Here is a 14992-nt window from a genome sequence, read left to right as displayed (position 1 = left end):
CACAAGTGTACATTCATTTTCCTGGTGAATTCCATGTTTTTCTGGCTGAATAGAACATCTAACAGCACAAAATTTTGAACGCATTTTGTAAAAATAACATATATATTGCATCTGGCCATATTATTTTGCACAATTTAAGAAGATCTTTTTCTTTAAACAAAACTGCATATATTTTTTAAAAGAGTTCATCAAACTTACAAAAACTTGACTTGTCTTAATTAACTCTGTTTCTTAAAAAGGGTTCTTGAGGGGGATGAGGGATAAAACACTACACATTGGGTACACATTGGTAAGGCTCTGGTTGACAGTAGGCTATTAGTAGTAGTTCTGTTTAGGGAGAGTCAAAGTTATATATGGATTTTCAATACACTGCTTAGGTGATGGGCACACCAAAATCTCAGAAATTACCACTAAAGAACTTATTCATGTACAAAAAAAATATAAATTTAAAAAAAAAGAAAAAGGTGTTCAAACTTGGTGAGAATGATTAAAACAAAGACTAGTTAAAAAAAACTTTTAAAATAAAGATTAAAAATTATCATGAAACATTCCATTGGAACTTTAAAAATCTATAAAAAGGAAATTATTCAAGAATTATACAGTTTCAAGTCCAAGTGTTTCATAAAGTCAAGAGGTCAAGAGAGACAGCTTACACAGCAATACTAAAAGTAGCTTTCCTAGATCCTGCAATACCTAAACAAACTCCAAGAAAAATCGGACAAACTTTGGGAACTCACAGCATCCCAATCTTTAATTACAAGCATAAAGCAGTAAAAGATGTATTGAGAAATTATATCCAACCTCATGGTAAGTTAAAAACAACGTGCATAAATATGCCTGAGAAAATTCTATGAAGATATCTCTAATATACTAGCCTTATGATTTCATATTATTTTTATTGATACTTGCACACATGACTGCATATGGACATGTATAATAAAAGAATGAAAATGAAGAGGTCCATGTAATGGGAACCATTTCAGTAAGATACAGTATTCAAGCAACAGCATGCTTTTCTTGGCTAATCTGATTAGTTTTTCTCTTCAGTCAAACTGGGTTTGTTCTCTAGTCAAATCTGCCAACAGATACAGTCAATGAAGTAAAAAAGAAAAAAGAGTGGAATACGTCTGTTACTATTCAGCACAGCCATTATATAGTTTGATTGCACAGATGATATAGAGGCTAAAGAAGACGCTGAGTCAATTTTATAACTGATTAATAGACTCTTTAAAATAAAAACATGAATTATGTATAAAGTTTTTACAACCTAAACTGTTCATTTTGGATTTCTTTTTTTTTTTTTTTTTTTTTTGAGACAGAGTTTCGCTCTTGTTACCCAGACTGGAGTGCAATGGCGCAATCTCAGCTCACCGCAACCTCTGCCTCCTGGGTTCAGGCAATTCTCCTGCCTCAGCCATTTTGGATTTCTTTAATAACCTATGTATTGGAGAAAATGCAACAGATTTCCCTCAAAGAGCACAGAATTGCTAGTGATTACTGTAGGTTCTAAAAGATGAGCATTCATTGGGAATGAGACAAAGAAACACAAAAATTGTAAAATAATATCAACTATGACATTTAACCTTACAACATTCTAGACACCATTCTAAGCTCTTGACATCCATTTAATTCTCACAATCACATCGAGGTAGGATTATGATTATGCTTGTTTTCAGGTAAAGCATATGAGCAGCAGAGCAGATAAGTAACCTACAGGAAGTCACACAGGTGGTAGGTGGTGTAGCTGGAATCTGAATCAGGCAGTGTGGCTGCACGGAGCATCTTAAAACAGGCTTTCTGCATTACCATCATCTACCCTGTTACACATTCTCTCATTTCACCCACACAACAATATTATGAGGTAGGTAATACTGTCTCCAATTTACAGATAGAGACACCAAGTCCTAGAGGCTAGTACCTTGTGGGGCATCATGAAATTATTAAATGGCAATGGAACTGAGATTCCAAGGGACCGGATTCAGACACCAAAGCCCCATAGAAGAGGAGAACCAACATGAAGTTTCTCAACTGGACTAAACAGGGACATGGTCTCTGTGGCCCTCAAGAACCTTGTGCAGAGATAAGTGATTCACGCTACTGGAGTGTGGGGACAGAGTCTGTTCTAGTCACTGTAGGAATTCCAATCCCTAAAACAGTGCATGACATATGTGAGGACACCCTGCACATTTTCACACTCAATAATTCATCACAATTATTACACATAATAACTCAACAGTCATCACACTTAATAACTGATTGTTTAGTATCTTTCTCCACACCCCGCAAGCTCTGTTCATTTCCTGGAGCTTACTATGTAGTGAGCAGGTACTGTTCTATCTAGGTGCCTGCAATATGTCAGTGTCAAAATAAAGATCCTTACCCTTTATTTAGTTCTGCACTGCTAGCCCCTAGCAGAGTATCCTGGTTTTCAGTAAATAAATATTTACTGAATGAGTAAATGAATGAATTAGGAGGGGCAGGTAGAAGAAAAGGAAAAAAAAAAAAGCTACAGAGAAAAGGAAATATGTGGGTTTGATCTATTAACCACCAGACTTTTATTAAAATCTTAACATGCTTATGATTAGTATAGATGATCATGTTTATTATCTAACTCATTTTTAAAAGCAGAAGTATCACCAAATATATTTTAATTCCAGCAGTAAACTATGATCCAGGTTCTAAAAGAGGACAAGTGTTTTGCTTCTTTGTCAGACCATTTTTTCAAATTATATTCCCCAGAGCTCAGCCTGTGTTTGTGTTCATTGCTTTCCAAAAAATGACTTGACTAGGCAAGTTTTCTCTCAGTAATTTGAAGTGTTTATCTTAAAGCTCATTTGGTTTTAGCAGTGAGGTTACAGGCTGTCATCTACATTGTTATTGACTCCCTCAATTAGAGGCAATGGCATTTCACCTCTATGCAAAATATTAGTAAATTAACAATCTCTGCTCTGCATTCATTTGAGAAATCTGCTCTGCTTGTGATGACGAATGTGACAAGCAGAGAGTAATCAGAGACACTCTGGTAACACCTTTATGCCTTGCAAACATCAATTAAAAGCGGCCCTGCACCTTACAGTCTGGGTTTGCTTTGTAGGGCAAATTTCTTTTTGTATGACACAATGTGGAAGTTACTGTTGGTAACTGGTGAGAAAAACAAACAACAACCCCAACAAAACAGCCACAGGAGCATCCACCCTGAGTTTCCCAAATCTTTCCAATTCCTCAATGCCTGCTTTAGATTAAAATAAGAACCCCGGCATTGTGAACAACTTCCCGATCAGATTGACAACTCTCCGACATGACAACTTTGACTCAAAGAGCAAATCATAGTAAACATTTCTTTATGGAGCTAAAAAGATTGCAAAGAAATTATTTTTCAAATGTCATGTCTGTCTCTTTCAGGCCTAAGAGCATCCTAGTCTAATGAAGAGAGTTTTAACCCAGGAATTGCTAAGATCACAGGAGCTCTCTGGATGGGCTTCAGCTGATTTACCTAAAATTTGTGAAAAAAGAAAACATCTTTATGGTCTTTTTATTGCGATGGGCATGCGTCACTTTGATCAGATTCTCTATAGAGGCTTGTAACCCAACTAGACAAGACTCTTTGGTCTGCTGGCCAGGGCCCACGGGTTGAGAGGAGGATTCTGCCAAGGCTGGCCACCATCCAGCTGTCAAGGAGCTGCTGTGGTTTTAGTGTTCTCTTGCATAAAGTGCTTTCTTCAGATGACCTATTATCTTCTTTGTCTCCTCTGCACTTTAATACTGGAATCTGATGTTGTGACAATAATAAATTTAGCTGAACCTTCACCTCATGTTCTAGATTCTAAAAACTGTATAACCTAATGATTCAGTGTCATCTTTCATCAACACATTGAATATCATTAGCCATAAAACAAACTAAAAAATTAGGAAAACATTAATATTTGCATTGTATCAAAGGAGCAGAAGGGTGACTACCTCCCATTTTCATATATTATCACTTCTTTATGACAAGTCAAACCCTTAGGCAACTTTTTTTTGTGAAGTCAGAATCTCATTTCTTTATGCGGCACATTATGATAAACAATGCTTAGCTTAAAATTTAAATCTATTATAACCCCACATCAACTGTGTGCTTTTAAGTCTATCAATTTTGTTAGGATTCCAAAGACAGACAGAGGAGTGGAGAGATTGGACAAGTATTGCTTACAATCACCCAGACAGTTATTTTAAAACAATTTTTTACTTGAGCACTACAGAATTCTGGCCAAGGTTAAAATTTATCTTCTTTCATAAAAATCAATTAAACTAAAATGAAAGTTTTTTTTTTTTTTAAATATGACTTAAAAAGGCAAATCAGGTCAAAATGGTAAATTCTTTTCCATTGGTTCTGTATCCCCAAAAAACCACTTTTTAGGGTAAAGAGGATTTCTAAATGAGAACATGGGCTAGTGAGAAATCTGAAAGAGCGTTCTTGTACTGGATTTGTAAAATCGAGCTAACTTACTGTCATGATGAGCCCCTTTTCCTGGAAGTATTTAACCAGTGGAGCAGCATTCTGCTTGAAGTTCATTAGTCTCCTTTGGGTAGCTTTCACATTGTCGTCGGGTCGGCCCTGCTGTTCCGCACGCTTCAGTAATCTTTCTTTGAGTCTCTGATTAGCACAAGCCAGGAAGACCACCAAGTCAGGGGTACAGATCTGTGGAGAGCATGGACAAATAGAGAGGCATTCAACATACCAACCAATCCATGTGTGAACAGTGGCATCCATTTCCTTTTGTTCTGTGAAAGCTGCCATATAGTTGGCCCTCTCTGTTTTTGCCACTGTATTTCCAGGGCTGCTGCTGTCCCCAATGCCAGGAGCAGCCATTCCTACTGTAGTTCATGTAAATGGCATTCCCCAACTCACGTGGCCATATGCAGTAGCCCTACATGTTTTGGCCACATGCAGTAGCCCTACGCTTTCCATATATGCTCAAATAAGTTTCCAAGGTGAATAAATAACAGTCTCAGCCAAACTTTGCTAAAATATTGTATATGCGACTTGATTTTAGAATGGAGGGACTACTGGGCCCCAGATGTTCTCTACAGCAAACTAGTACTACTGCTATGGGATGTCATTTAAAAATTATCTACTATATGCCAGGTCCAATGCTATTCCCTTAAGATATTGCTCAATTTTACAACAATCTGCAAGGTAAAGGTTATCTCCATTTTATAGATGAACAAATCGAGTCTCTGAGAAATTAAGTACTTGTCTGAGATCACACGGTCAGTAAGTAAAAGTTAATATTTGAACCTAAGTCTGTCTGGTCTAAGGCCTCTGTTTCTTTCACTATCACAAAGCACCAAATGGCCCAAAGGTCTTCATAAATTTCAGAAAATACCAAGGAGTGGCATGAAAAGAACCTATGAAGTAAAAAGTTTCTGTGTAACTAAATTAGAACTAGCATTGCATTTAAAACATAACATGACTACATTAAGTGAATGCAGTTTATTATTGAGTGTGGGACAAAGCAAAAAGGCAGTTCGCATAGTGGTTTGAAGCAGTAATCTCCAAAGTGTTTTACTGCATCTTCACATTAGTAAATGTTTTAAGCATATACCCCAATAATCATATACTTGTTAATTTACAAATTATGCATGTACATATGATATGCATATATTACTATACTAGTATAGAATGCACACTGTAAAATATATATAAAAATACAATTTTTAAAGGATGAGAGTCTATCACTGTAATTTTAACATTTTTTTCCCATATCATAGTGGTTTGCTTTGTGTACTCTGGAGACCACTAGTTAAAAAATGGACTTGGGAAGCTGGGAGACATGGATTCTTGTTTTTGCCCCAGGACTTACCAGCTGAATGACAGGCACATAATTTAACCTTGCTAAACCTCTATGTCCTCATCTGTCAATAGAGATAAATGAACCTACCTCCCTGAAGATTTAGGAAGATTAAATAATATAAAATACACAGCATGTATGTTCCAGGCAGGTGCTCAATACATTTTAGCCACTTTTACTATCTCTTAGTTTTCATGATTCTTTGTTGTCCTGGTTCTCCTCTAACTTCTTGTTTTTTATTTTATTGTTTTGTCCTCCCCTCACATTTGTTCCTCCTCAAATCCCTGAAGTAGGGGTATTTTCCAAGGCTTAGATCACACTTTTTTCCCTCTCCAGGTTCTCACTCTTTTTTTTTTTTTTTTTTTTTTGAGGCGGAGTTTCGCTCTTGTTACCCAGGCTGGAGTGCAATGGCGCGATCTCGGCTCACCGCAACCTCCGCCTCCTGGGTTCAGGCAATTCTCCTGCCTCAGCCTCCTGAGTAGCTGGGATTACAGGCATGCACCACCATGCCCAGCTAATTTTTTGTATTAGTAGAGACGGGGTTTCACCATGTTGACCAGGATGGTCTCGATCTCTTGACCTCGTGATCCACCCGCCTCGGCCTCCCAAAGTGCTGGGATTACAGGCGTGAGCCACCGCGCCCGGCCGGTTCTCACTCTTTTAGTGCCCTTCCACTGTTTTGGTTTCAGCTACTACCTTTTGCTGATAGAGCTCAAATCTACATTGTCAGCACTGACTTTCAATAGTATCCCAGTTCTATATTTTCAAATGTCTACGTGACAGCTCTATTTACATCTGAATGTTACCTGTGACTCAGCAAGGCCAAAAATTAATCTTAGCACCTTTCCACCTAAATAAAATCTCATCTTATTTATTTTTATTGTAGCAATACTCCTTTCCTAAATCTCTCAGCTAGAAGACTTAGTATCAGTCCTAACCCTTACTCATCAAAACTTCTATCTATCCAAGCTATCACTGTTGCCTATTGATTTTGTCTTTAAAACATTGTTCAGATGGCCGGGCGCATTGGCTCATGCCTGTAATCCCAGCACTTTGGGAGGCCGAGGCAGGTAGATCACAAGGTCAGGAGTTCGAAACCAGCCTGGCCAATATGGTGAAACCCTGTCTCTACTAAAAATACAAAATTAGCCAGGTGTGGTGGCAGATGCCTGTAATCCCAGCTACTTGGGAGACTGAGGAGGAGAATTGCTCGAACCCGGGAGGCAGAGGTTGCGGAGAGCTGAGATTGTGCCACTGCACTCCAGCCTGGGTGACAGAGCAAGGCTCTGTCTCAAACAAACAAACAAACAAAAAACATTGTTCAGACATTTTGTCTCCCAATTCTCATTGCCACCGCGTAAGCACAGGCATATGCTAGGAAAGGTGATTAGGAGCATGGATTGGAGAATCAGACAATCCTGAGTTTGAATCTAGAATCTGCCTTCTATTAGTTGTTTTTCCTTGTGCAAATTGTTCAATCCCTTGAACTTCAGTTTTCTCCACAGTAAAGTTAGGAATAAACTCCCAACTCATAAGTTAGTATTTCCCAATTTTTGAAAAACATGCAAATCATTTTTGAGAAACCTTAAAAAATTAGAAAATCACTTGTAATTTTTGTGTGATATATGATAAAGAGATTACCTGAAGTTAAAGCTCTTAGTTTTTAAATCAAATTTTATAAAATTCATAGTTAACATAATTATCAGTAACATCTAGCTTCACCCACTATAATAAGAGACATATTTTAAAATTTACTTTAGGAAGACTTTTTTTGACAAAGAAAATGATGTATTGTGCTTGCTTTGGTGATAATGCATAGTAAAACATAAGAAAAAATTTCTAACTTAGTGTTGAATGCAGATTTAAAACTTCCTGCATTTTTAAATTTTGGCATTTTGCATGAAAATTTATTATATTTTGTGTTTGTTTAGTCTGTAATGTAAGTGCTTCTCTTTCCTTGACATAAGGTGGCCATGGATAGCCTTCTACCCATGTGTGATTACTACAGTGATTACAATCATCACCATATTTTGTCTTTTACTACAGGTGTTGGCTTTTGATATAGTAGAGACAGCTTCAAATTTATGTGATTTTTTAATACTTTGAATAAAATTGCATTTTGTTTATGTATGTTTTTAGTTAGACTTTTTCCAAGCAGTTTTAGATTTACAGAAAAATTGAGTGGAATATATAAGATTTTTGATCAATAAATGCAACTTCAGGTCTAAAAAAGATGACCTTGAAATGAATCTGCTAAGCTACTGAATGTTGTAACTGTGATAAATTTGCTTTCTTTGGTATAAATTAATACCATATGACTACTTCAGTGGAAACCTTACAGGCCAGGAAAGAGTAGCATGACATATTTAAAGCACTGAAGGAAAAGAATACTTTTACCCTGAAATAGCATATCCAGTGAAAATATCCTTCAAACATAAAGGAGAAATAAAGACTTTTCCAGACAAATAAAAGCCGAGGGATTTCATCAACACCAGACCTGTCCTACAAGAAATGCTAAAGGGAGCACTTCAACCAGAAACAAAAGGTAGTTAATGAGCAATGAGAAATCATCTGATGGCACAAAACCCACTGGCAATAGTAAAAAAGCCACAGAATATTATAACACTGTAGCTGTGGCGTGTAAGCTACTGTTAACCTATGTAGAAAGACTAAAAGATGCACCAGTCAATAATAATAACTATGGCAACCTTGTAAGACATAAAATATAAATAAAAACAAGAAAAAGTTTAAAAATGAGAGGATGAAGTTAAAGCATAGAATTTTTATTAGCTGTCTTTTTGCTTGCTTGTTTATGCAACAGGGTTGTTATCAGATTAAACTATAAGTTACAAGATAGTATTTGCAAGCCTCATGCTAACTTCAAACCAAAAAACATAGAATGGATACGCAAATAAATAAAAAGCATGAATGGGATTGGTACCCTTCTAAGAGAGAAACCAGAGTTTCCCTGACCCTTTCACCATGTAAGTGCACAGAGAAAAGATCGCTGTCTGTGAACCAGGAAGCAGGCCCTCACTACACGCAAAACATGCCTGTGCTTTGATCTTGCACTTCCTAGCCTCCAGAACTGTGAGAGGTAAATTTCTTCTGTTTTTAAGCCTAAATAAGTAAATAAATAACATATGACTGGGAATAAAAAAAATTAAAATACAAAATAGCCACGATCACCACAGCAGGTAGGTGAAATCAGCTGACTGCTCCACCCCAGCCATAAGCCTGCTCATCAGATTCCTTGTAACCCCTGCATACATCCATACATTATGGCCTCATATTCTCCAATAGTGCTCCATTTTGAAGGGAAAATATATTTAAACTGTTTGTTTTCCCCAAACTTTAATAGCAGACATCATTCTATTTTAAAAGATGTGAAGACCCTAGAAAGTTTTTAAGAAATGCGCTGTGAAATGTTGAGAAGTATCAGCAAACAAAATAGTGGTCATAAGATCCTTGGCATCCTTTTACTTAGTGTATGTTCTTAAAAAATATGTGCTGATTGAATGAGTGAATAAATAAGTTAGAAAAAAAACTGAGGCATCACTTGTGTCTACACAGAAGTAAACTTTCAAATTGTTGATATTGTTTCTCCTGCGTAATCAACAAACTTTTGTTTTCCTTCTGTCATTACACAGACAACTCAATCTTCCACTGTTCATTTTTAAAGCCTTTACTTGAATGACTGTTCTGTTATAAAGAACCTGTGACTGCCTTTGTAGAAGCAAAGACATATTCATTGTGTCAAACTGTAAAGTGAGTTCATTTTAATTCTCCTTGTTCTTAACTGTCAGTACTCTTGACTGCCCTATTCTTTATGAAGAAGTGTTAGAGGGTCTAGACTCCATAATTCAGATCAGCTACACTGTCAGAAACCAGAAAGCAAAGCACTAAAGAAAAGAGAAGATCACAGTTGAAACAAAAACTGGAATAACAGAAACTAACAGATGGAAACAATTTGGAGGTTATCTAACCCAAATTAATGCCCAACCTGTAATCATCTCCACAATCTTTTGACAAATAATTTTAAATCTTGAACATTTAAACTCCAATGTTCTGTCTGAGCAATTTCTTGCAATGGTACTTACTACTTATGTGGCAGCCCCTTTCATTACTTTATGACTCTCATAACTGAGAAATTATTTCCAATACTGAGCTAAAATTTGCTTTCCTATTTTACATACAGGGAAATGCAAAATAAATTATTTCTTTTACCCATTAAACATTTATTGAACATATATGCCATTATCATAGAGGCTAGACTAAATCAGTATAAAAGGAAAAAAGACAGACAATTGGACTTCACTATCATTTAACATGGAGAGAATTTCTGGGCAGAGCTTTCAACAGACCACAGGGTTAGGGGACAAAAACTGGAATATGGGGTCCACCCAGGGGAAGAAGCTCTAGAAGGTAAACGCACCAAACCCCACCCCCAGGCTTTTGTTGGAACTCCAAAATAGTATACAATGAGAATGTGTGGGAACTACCCTCAGATAAGTAAATTTCACTTAGGATACTCTCAAATTCTCATTACATTAAGGTGATTGAATGTGTATAACACAGACAAATTAAAAGAGAACAAAAAGGACAGGTCAGAATAATCCAGAATGAAGCAAAAGAAGAAAAGGGTAGAAAAAATATGAAAAGGAGCAAAAGATACACCTGAGACATTGTGAGAAGGCTCTAGAAAAATAGAGAAAATGAAAAAGTAATATTTGAAAATATCTAAAAATTTTCCAAACTGAGAAAAGCCATCAAGTCCCAGATCCAAGAAGCAATGTAAAAACCAACAATAATAAACAAAAAAGTCAGATCTAAGCACATCATAGTAAAATTGAAAACCTAGAGAGACCAAAAAAAAAAAATCTTTAAAGTAGCCAAAAAAGAAATGAGAGATTACTTTCAGAGAAGCAACAATTTGACAGCTAAATTTTCAAAAGAAACAATAAAAGCCAGAAAACAATGACATGATTTATTTAAAGTGTTCATATATAACTGCCAACCTACATTTCTATATCCAGCAAAAAAAATCTTTCAAAACTGAAAACTAAATATAGCATTTCCAAACAAAAACTGAGAGAATTTGTCATCAGAAATTCTATAGTAATTAAAACATCAGAGAGTATTCTTTAGGTAGAAGAAAAATGCTCCAGGATAGAAACTTGGCCCAAAAGAATGAATGAAGGGCAATGAAAATGGTAAATTTGTACATAAACCTAAATAAATGTTAATCATATAAAAGAATAGTAAAAGTATCTTGTAGTATTTACAAATAGAGATAGCACATAAGTTGTGAGGCAGGTAAATGAAATTCAAACTGTTCTAGTCTTTGACTTTTTCAGGAAGTATACCTTTACCACTGTAAAAGTACAAATTTGTATGAGACATTAATAAGTTAATAATAACATACCATAATTTCTAGAACAGGAGTGGGTAAACTCTTTCTGTAAAGGACCAGATGGCAAATATTTCAGGCTTTGCAGGCCATATGGTCTCGTAGCGTGCAAGTAGAACAGACAATAAATAAAATAATGGGCATGGCTATGTTCCAATAAAACTTATTTACAAGGACAGGCAGCCAGTAGGACTTGGCACATGGGCCATAGTTTGCTGACTCCTGCTCTAGAATAACCACTAAAAAAGTTGTCACATAAGATATAATTAACTAGCAAGAGGGGAAAATTTAAAAATAAAAATTGCTTATTCAAAAGAAGTAAGAAAGGAGAGAAGAAACACAATACAAGTGGAACAAATAGAAGGTAAATTATAAAATACTGGATTTAAACCCAATATATAAATAATTACATTACATTTGAACAGAATAAATATTTTAATTAAAAAAACAAATATGGACTGGATACAAACAAAAACAAAACTCAACTACTTGCTGTTCATAAAAGAGTGTCTTAGGCTGAGTTCTCCTGCGCATGTGTGCCTCAGGGCAGAAAGCAAACATACACCAGGAGTTGCTGCGCATTTTACTGGCACAAAGCCAGTCACAGCAAAAATGGCCAAGTAAAAGGTAGAATCAGAGGATATGAGATGGGGCCTCGGAGGTGTTTGATATAGCAGTACACTTTAAAGATGCAAAAAAGCTAAAAGTAAAAAAGCGTACCATGAAGACACTAAGCAAGAGGAAGCTGGTAAAACTATGCAAATATCAAACACAGCAGTGGACTGTAAGAAGAAAAGTATTACCTAGAGCTAAAGGGTGCCATGTCATGATGATAAAAGGTTTAATTATCGAGGAAGAAACAATAACTCCTAATTTGCATGGCCTAGTAAGCTAGCTCAAAGTATTTAAAGCTGAACTTGGACAGAACTAAAAGAAAATCACAAATCCACAATCACAGTAGCAAATTTTAATATATCTTTCTGAGCAACTGAGAGAATAAGTAGCAAAAAAATCAGTAAGAGTATAGAAGATTTCAACACAACTAACAAACCAATATTTATTTATAATACTGCAACCATCCAGTTGAGGATAAAGTCTTTAAAAACACACAGAGAAGTTGTTTTAAAAGTTGAGCATATTCTGAGCCATAAAGGAAGGCTCAACAAGTTTGAAATAACTGAAATCATAAAATCATCAATGACAGCCGGGCATGGTGGCTCACACCTGTAATCTCAGCACTTTGGGAGGCTGAGGCAGGCGGATCATGAGGTCAAGAGTTCAAGACCATCCTGGCAAACATGGTGAAACCCCGTCTCTACTAAAAAATACAAAAATTAGCTGGGTGTGGTGGCACACGCCTGTAATCCCAGCTATTTGGAAGGTTGAGACAGGAGAATTGCCTGGGAGGTGGAGGTTGCAGTGAGCCGAGATTGCGTCACTGCACCCCAGCCTGCCAACAGAGTGAGACTCCATCTCTTAAAAAAAAAAAAAAATGCACATTGATAAGCTCCATTCTGCTCTACTGAACCAGAATCTCTGGAGATGGAACCCATGAAAGTGTGTTTCAATCTCTTCTTTATAAGAAACTTTCTACATAGAAATGAGTAGTCAAGACAGGACCTTAGTGAAGCTGTAGGGTCTTTACAACTAAAATAATAACAACAATAAAAATCCAAAGTGTATCAATATGATTAACCATGAAAATGAAAAAAAAAAACTTTTGTTTTTTACTAAGAAACACAACTAGTGTATGAAACTTTATTTTGGTAGTTTAGACATTTCCTGTTGAAAAGCTGCATTCCATCTGTTATTGTTTGAATGTGTCTACCAAAAGTTCATGTGCTGGCAACTTACTTGCCATTGTGGTGGTGTTAAGAGGTGGGGCCTTTGGGAGGCAACCGGGTTAATACCATTGGAGTGGGAGTTCAGCCCCCTTTGCCTCTCCGTCTTGTGTTCTCTCATCCACCCTCCCGCCATGGGATGAGCCTTGCCAGAAGCTGGCACCAGCCTCTTAGACCTCCCAGCCTCCAGAACCATGAGCCAAATACACTTCTGTTCTTTATCAATGACCCAGTCTGTGGTTCTGTTATAACATCATAAAAGGAACTAAGGCACTATCCATTTCCATGATCCTGTGGTAATCTCTTACAGCCCCAAAGGCATATTGTTTCTACTACTTCAGTAAATAAATTAGTTACTAGGTTACTCTGTCCTTTCAGAAGCCTAATAATCATATCTGCTGAACAGAGTATATCATTAATGGTTTTAAAATATATATCATTAAAATTAGTTTATGAAACATGCATTTCTGTGGCTTGATTTTTATGGCTCTTCATTTCAATAGAAGTGGTTGGGGTACATTGGGCTCTCAAGATGTAGGAATTTAATAAAGAGGAAAATATTGAAGTTTTAATGAATAATATATACCAGGTTGACAATAAGGAAATGAATATAAACTTAAAATGCTATTTTTTTCCCAAGATGTTTTTTCCTCACTACTAATTTGATTATTCAGGCATCTATTTCATTCATTCATATATTTATTTAGCTAGCATTTACTAGGATCCTATTATGAACTAGAAGTGAAGTTCTGGAAAGGTAGACTGAGACTGGATGGGCTGGCATTGTCTTCCATGCTAAGTAGCTGAGGTTTTGTTTTATACACATGGGAGTAATATATTTTATTTTGTGCTTTAGAGTGCCAATGGCAGTGCAGGTAGTAGACTGGATGGGGAGAGACTAGAGGCAAACAGATCATCTGAAAGAGCTAATAAGCCTGAACTGTCTACAATTATGTGCCCTTTATGAAGAGAGGGCAAATAACATATAATATAAAACATGATCTTCATGACCATTAGTACTAACACTAGGCAAACAGCACTAAAATAAGACAAAATAACTTTCTGAGATTAGAGAGGAGAGAGAAATGAAGGCAAATGAGTAAAGTTAAAAAATACCTCAGCTGTTTCTACACCTGCGGGATGAGTTATGCCTGCCTAGTTCATGGTGGTCAGTTTATGGACTTCTCATTACTAGTGCATGGGATGCATGACTGAATAAACTGCAAAGAGTATCTATTAAGAAGCAGTCAAATCACTGGATGATAATGTTGAGTGATGTTGCCAGACTCAGCCAAGAAAAATCACTGTAGGAATTTTCTTCAGCATGTTGTTAATGTCACCATTTAGCAAACTTCTTTTTGAGACAGGATCTTGCTCTGTTGCCCAGGTTGGAGTGCAGTGGCACAGTCATAGCTCACTGCAGTGTCTTTGGCTCAAGTGATTGATTCTCCCACCTCAGCCTCTTGAGTAGCTGGGACTACTGGTGCATGGCACTATGCCCAGCTTGCTTGCTTACTTATTGATTGATTGATTGATTGAGTTGGGGTCTTGCTGTGTTGCCCAGCTGGTCTTGAACTCCTGGCCTCAAGCAACCCTGCTACTTTGGCCTCTCAAAGTGCTGGGATTACAGACATGAGACACTGCACCTAGCTCCATTTAGCAAACTTCTAAGCCAGCTTTACCTGCCTCCTTACAAACATTTAACATTTAAATTCATACTATTGACTATAGAAATGACTGCCCATGAGATTCTGTTATAGGTATGTGAGCACAATCCTGATTTATATCTACTACGTTCATGAATTCATAGAAGCAAAGATTGAGATGAATCCTTAAGGGTCATGTGGTCCAAATTCCTATTTGATCTGCATAGCAATTAATTTAAAAAAAAATTGTAACTAAATACAAAA

General features: G+C 36.5%; 1 protein-coding gene across 3 annotated transcripts in view; it reads right to left on the bottom strand.

Moving 5' to 3' along the window:
* The window catches only part of AK5 (adenylate kinase 5), a 312660-nt gene that overhangs the window by 239234 nt on the left and 58434 nt on the right, over positions 1–14992 (bottom strand). For all 3 annotated transcript variants that reach the window (XM_012442778.2, XM_064372526.1, XM_064372527.1), the window contains exon 6: positions 4487–4678. In XM_012442778.2, coding sequence (XP_012298201.2) covers positions 4487–4678 — 192 coding nt within the window. The remainder of the gene's footprint in view (positions 1–4486; positions 4679–14992) is intronic.

Source organism: Aotus nancymaae, unplaced genomic scaffold, assembly GCF_030222135.1.
Source record: "Aotus nancymaae isolate 86718 unplaced genomic scaffold, 86718_ANA_hifiasm-v0.15.2.pri h1tg000007l, whole genome shotgun sequence".
NCBI lineage: Eukaryota > Metazoa > Chordata > Mammalia > Primates > Aotidae > Aotus > Aotus nancymaae.
The sequence above is the reverse complement of the archived record's forward strand: the minus strand, read 5'-3'. Positions and strand labels throughout refer to the sequence as shown.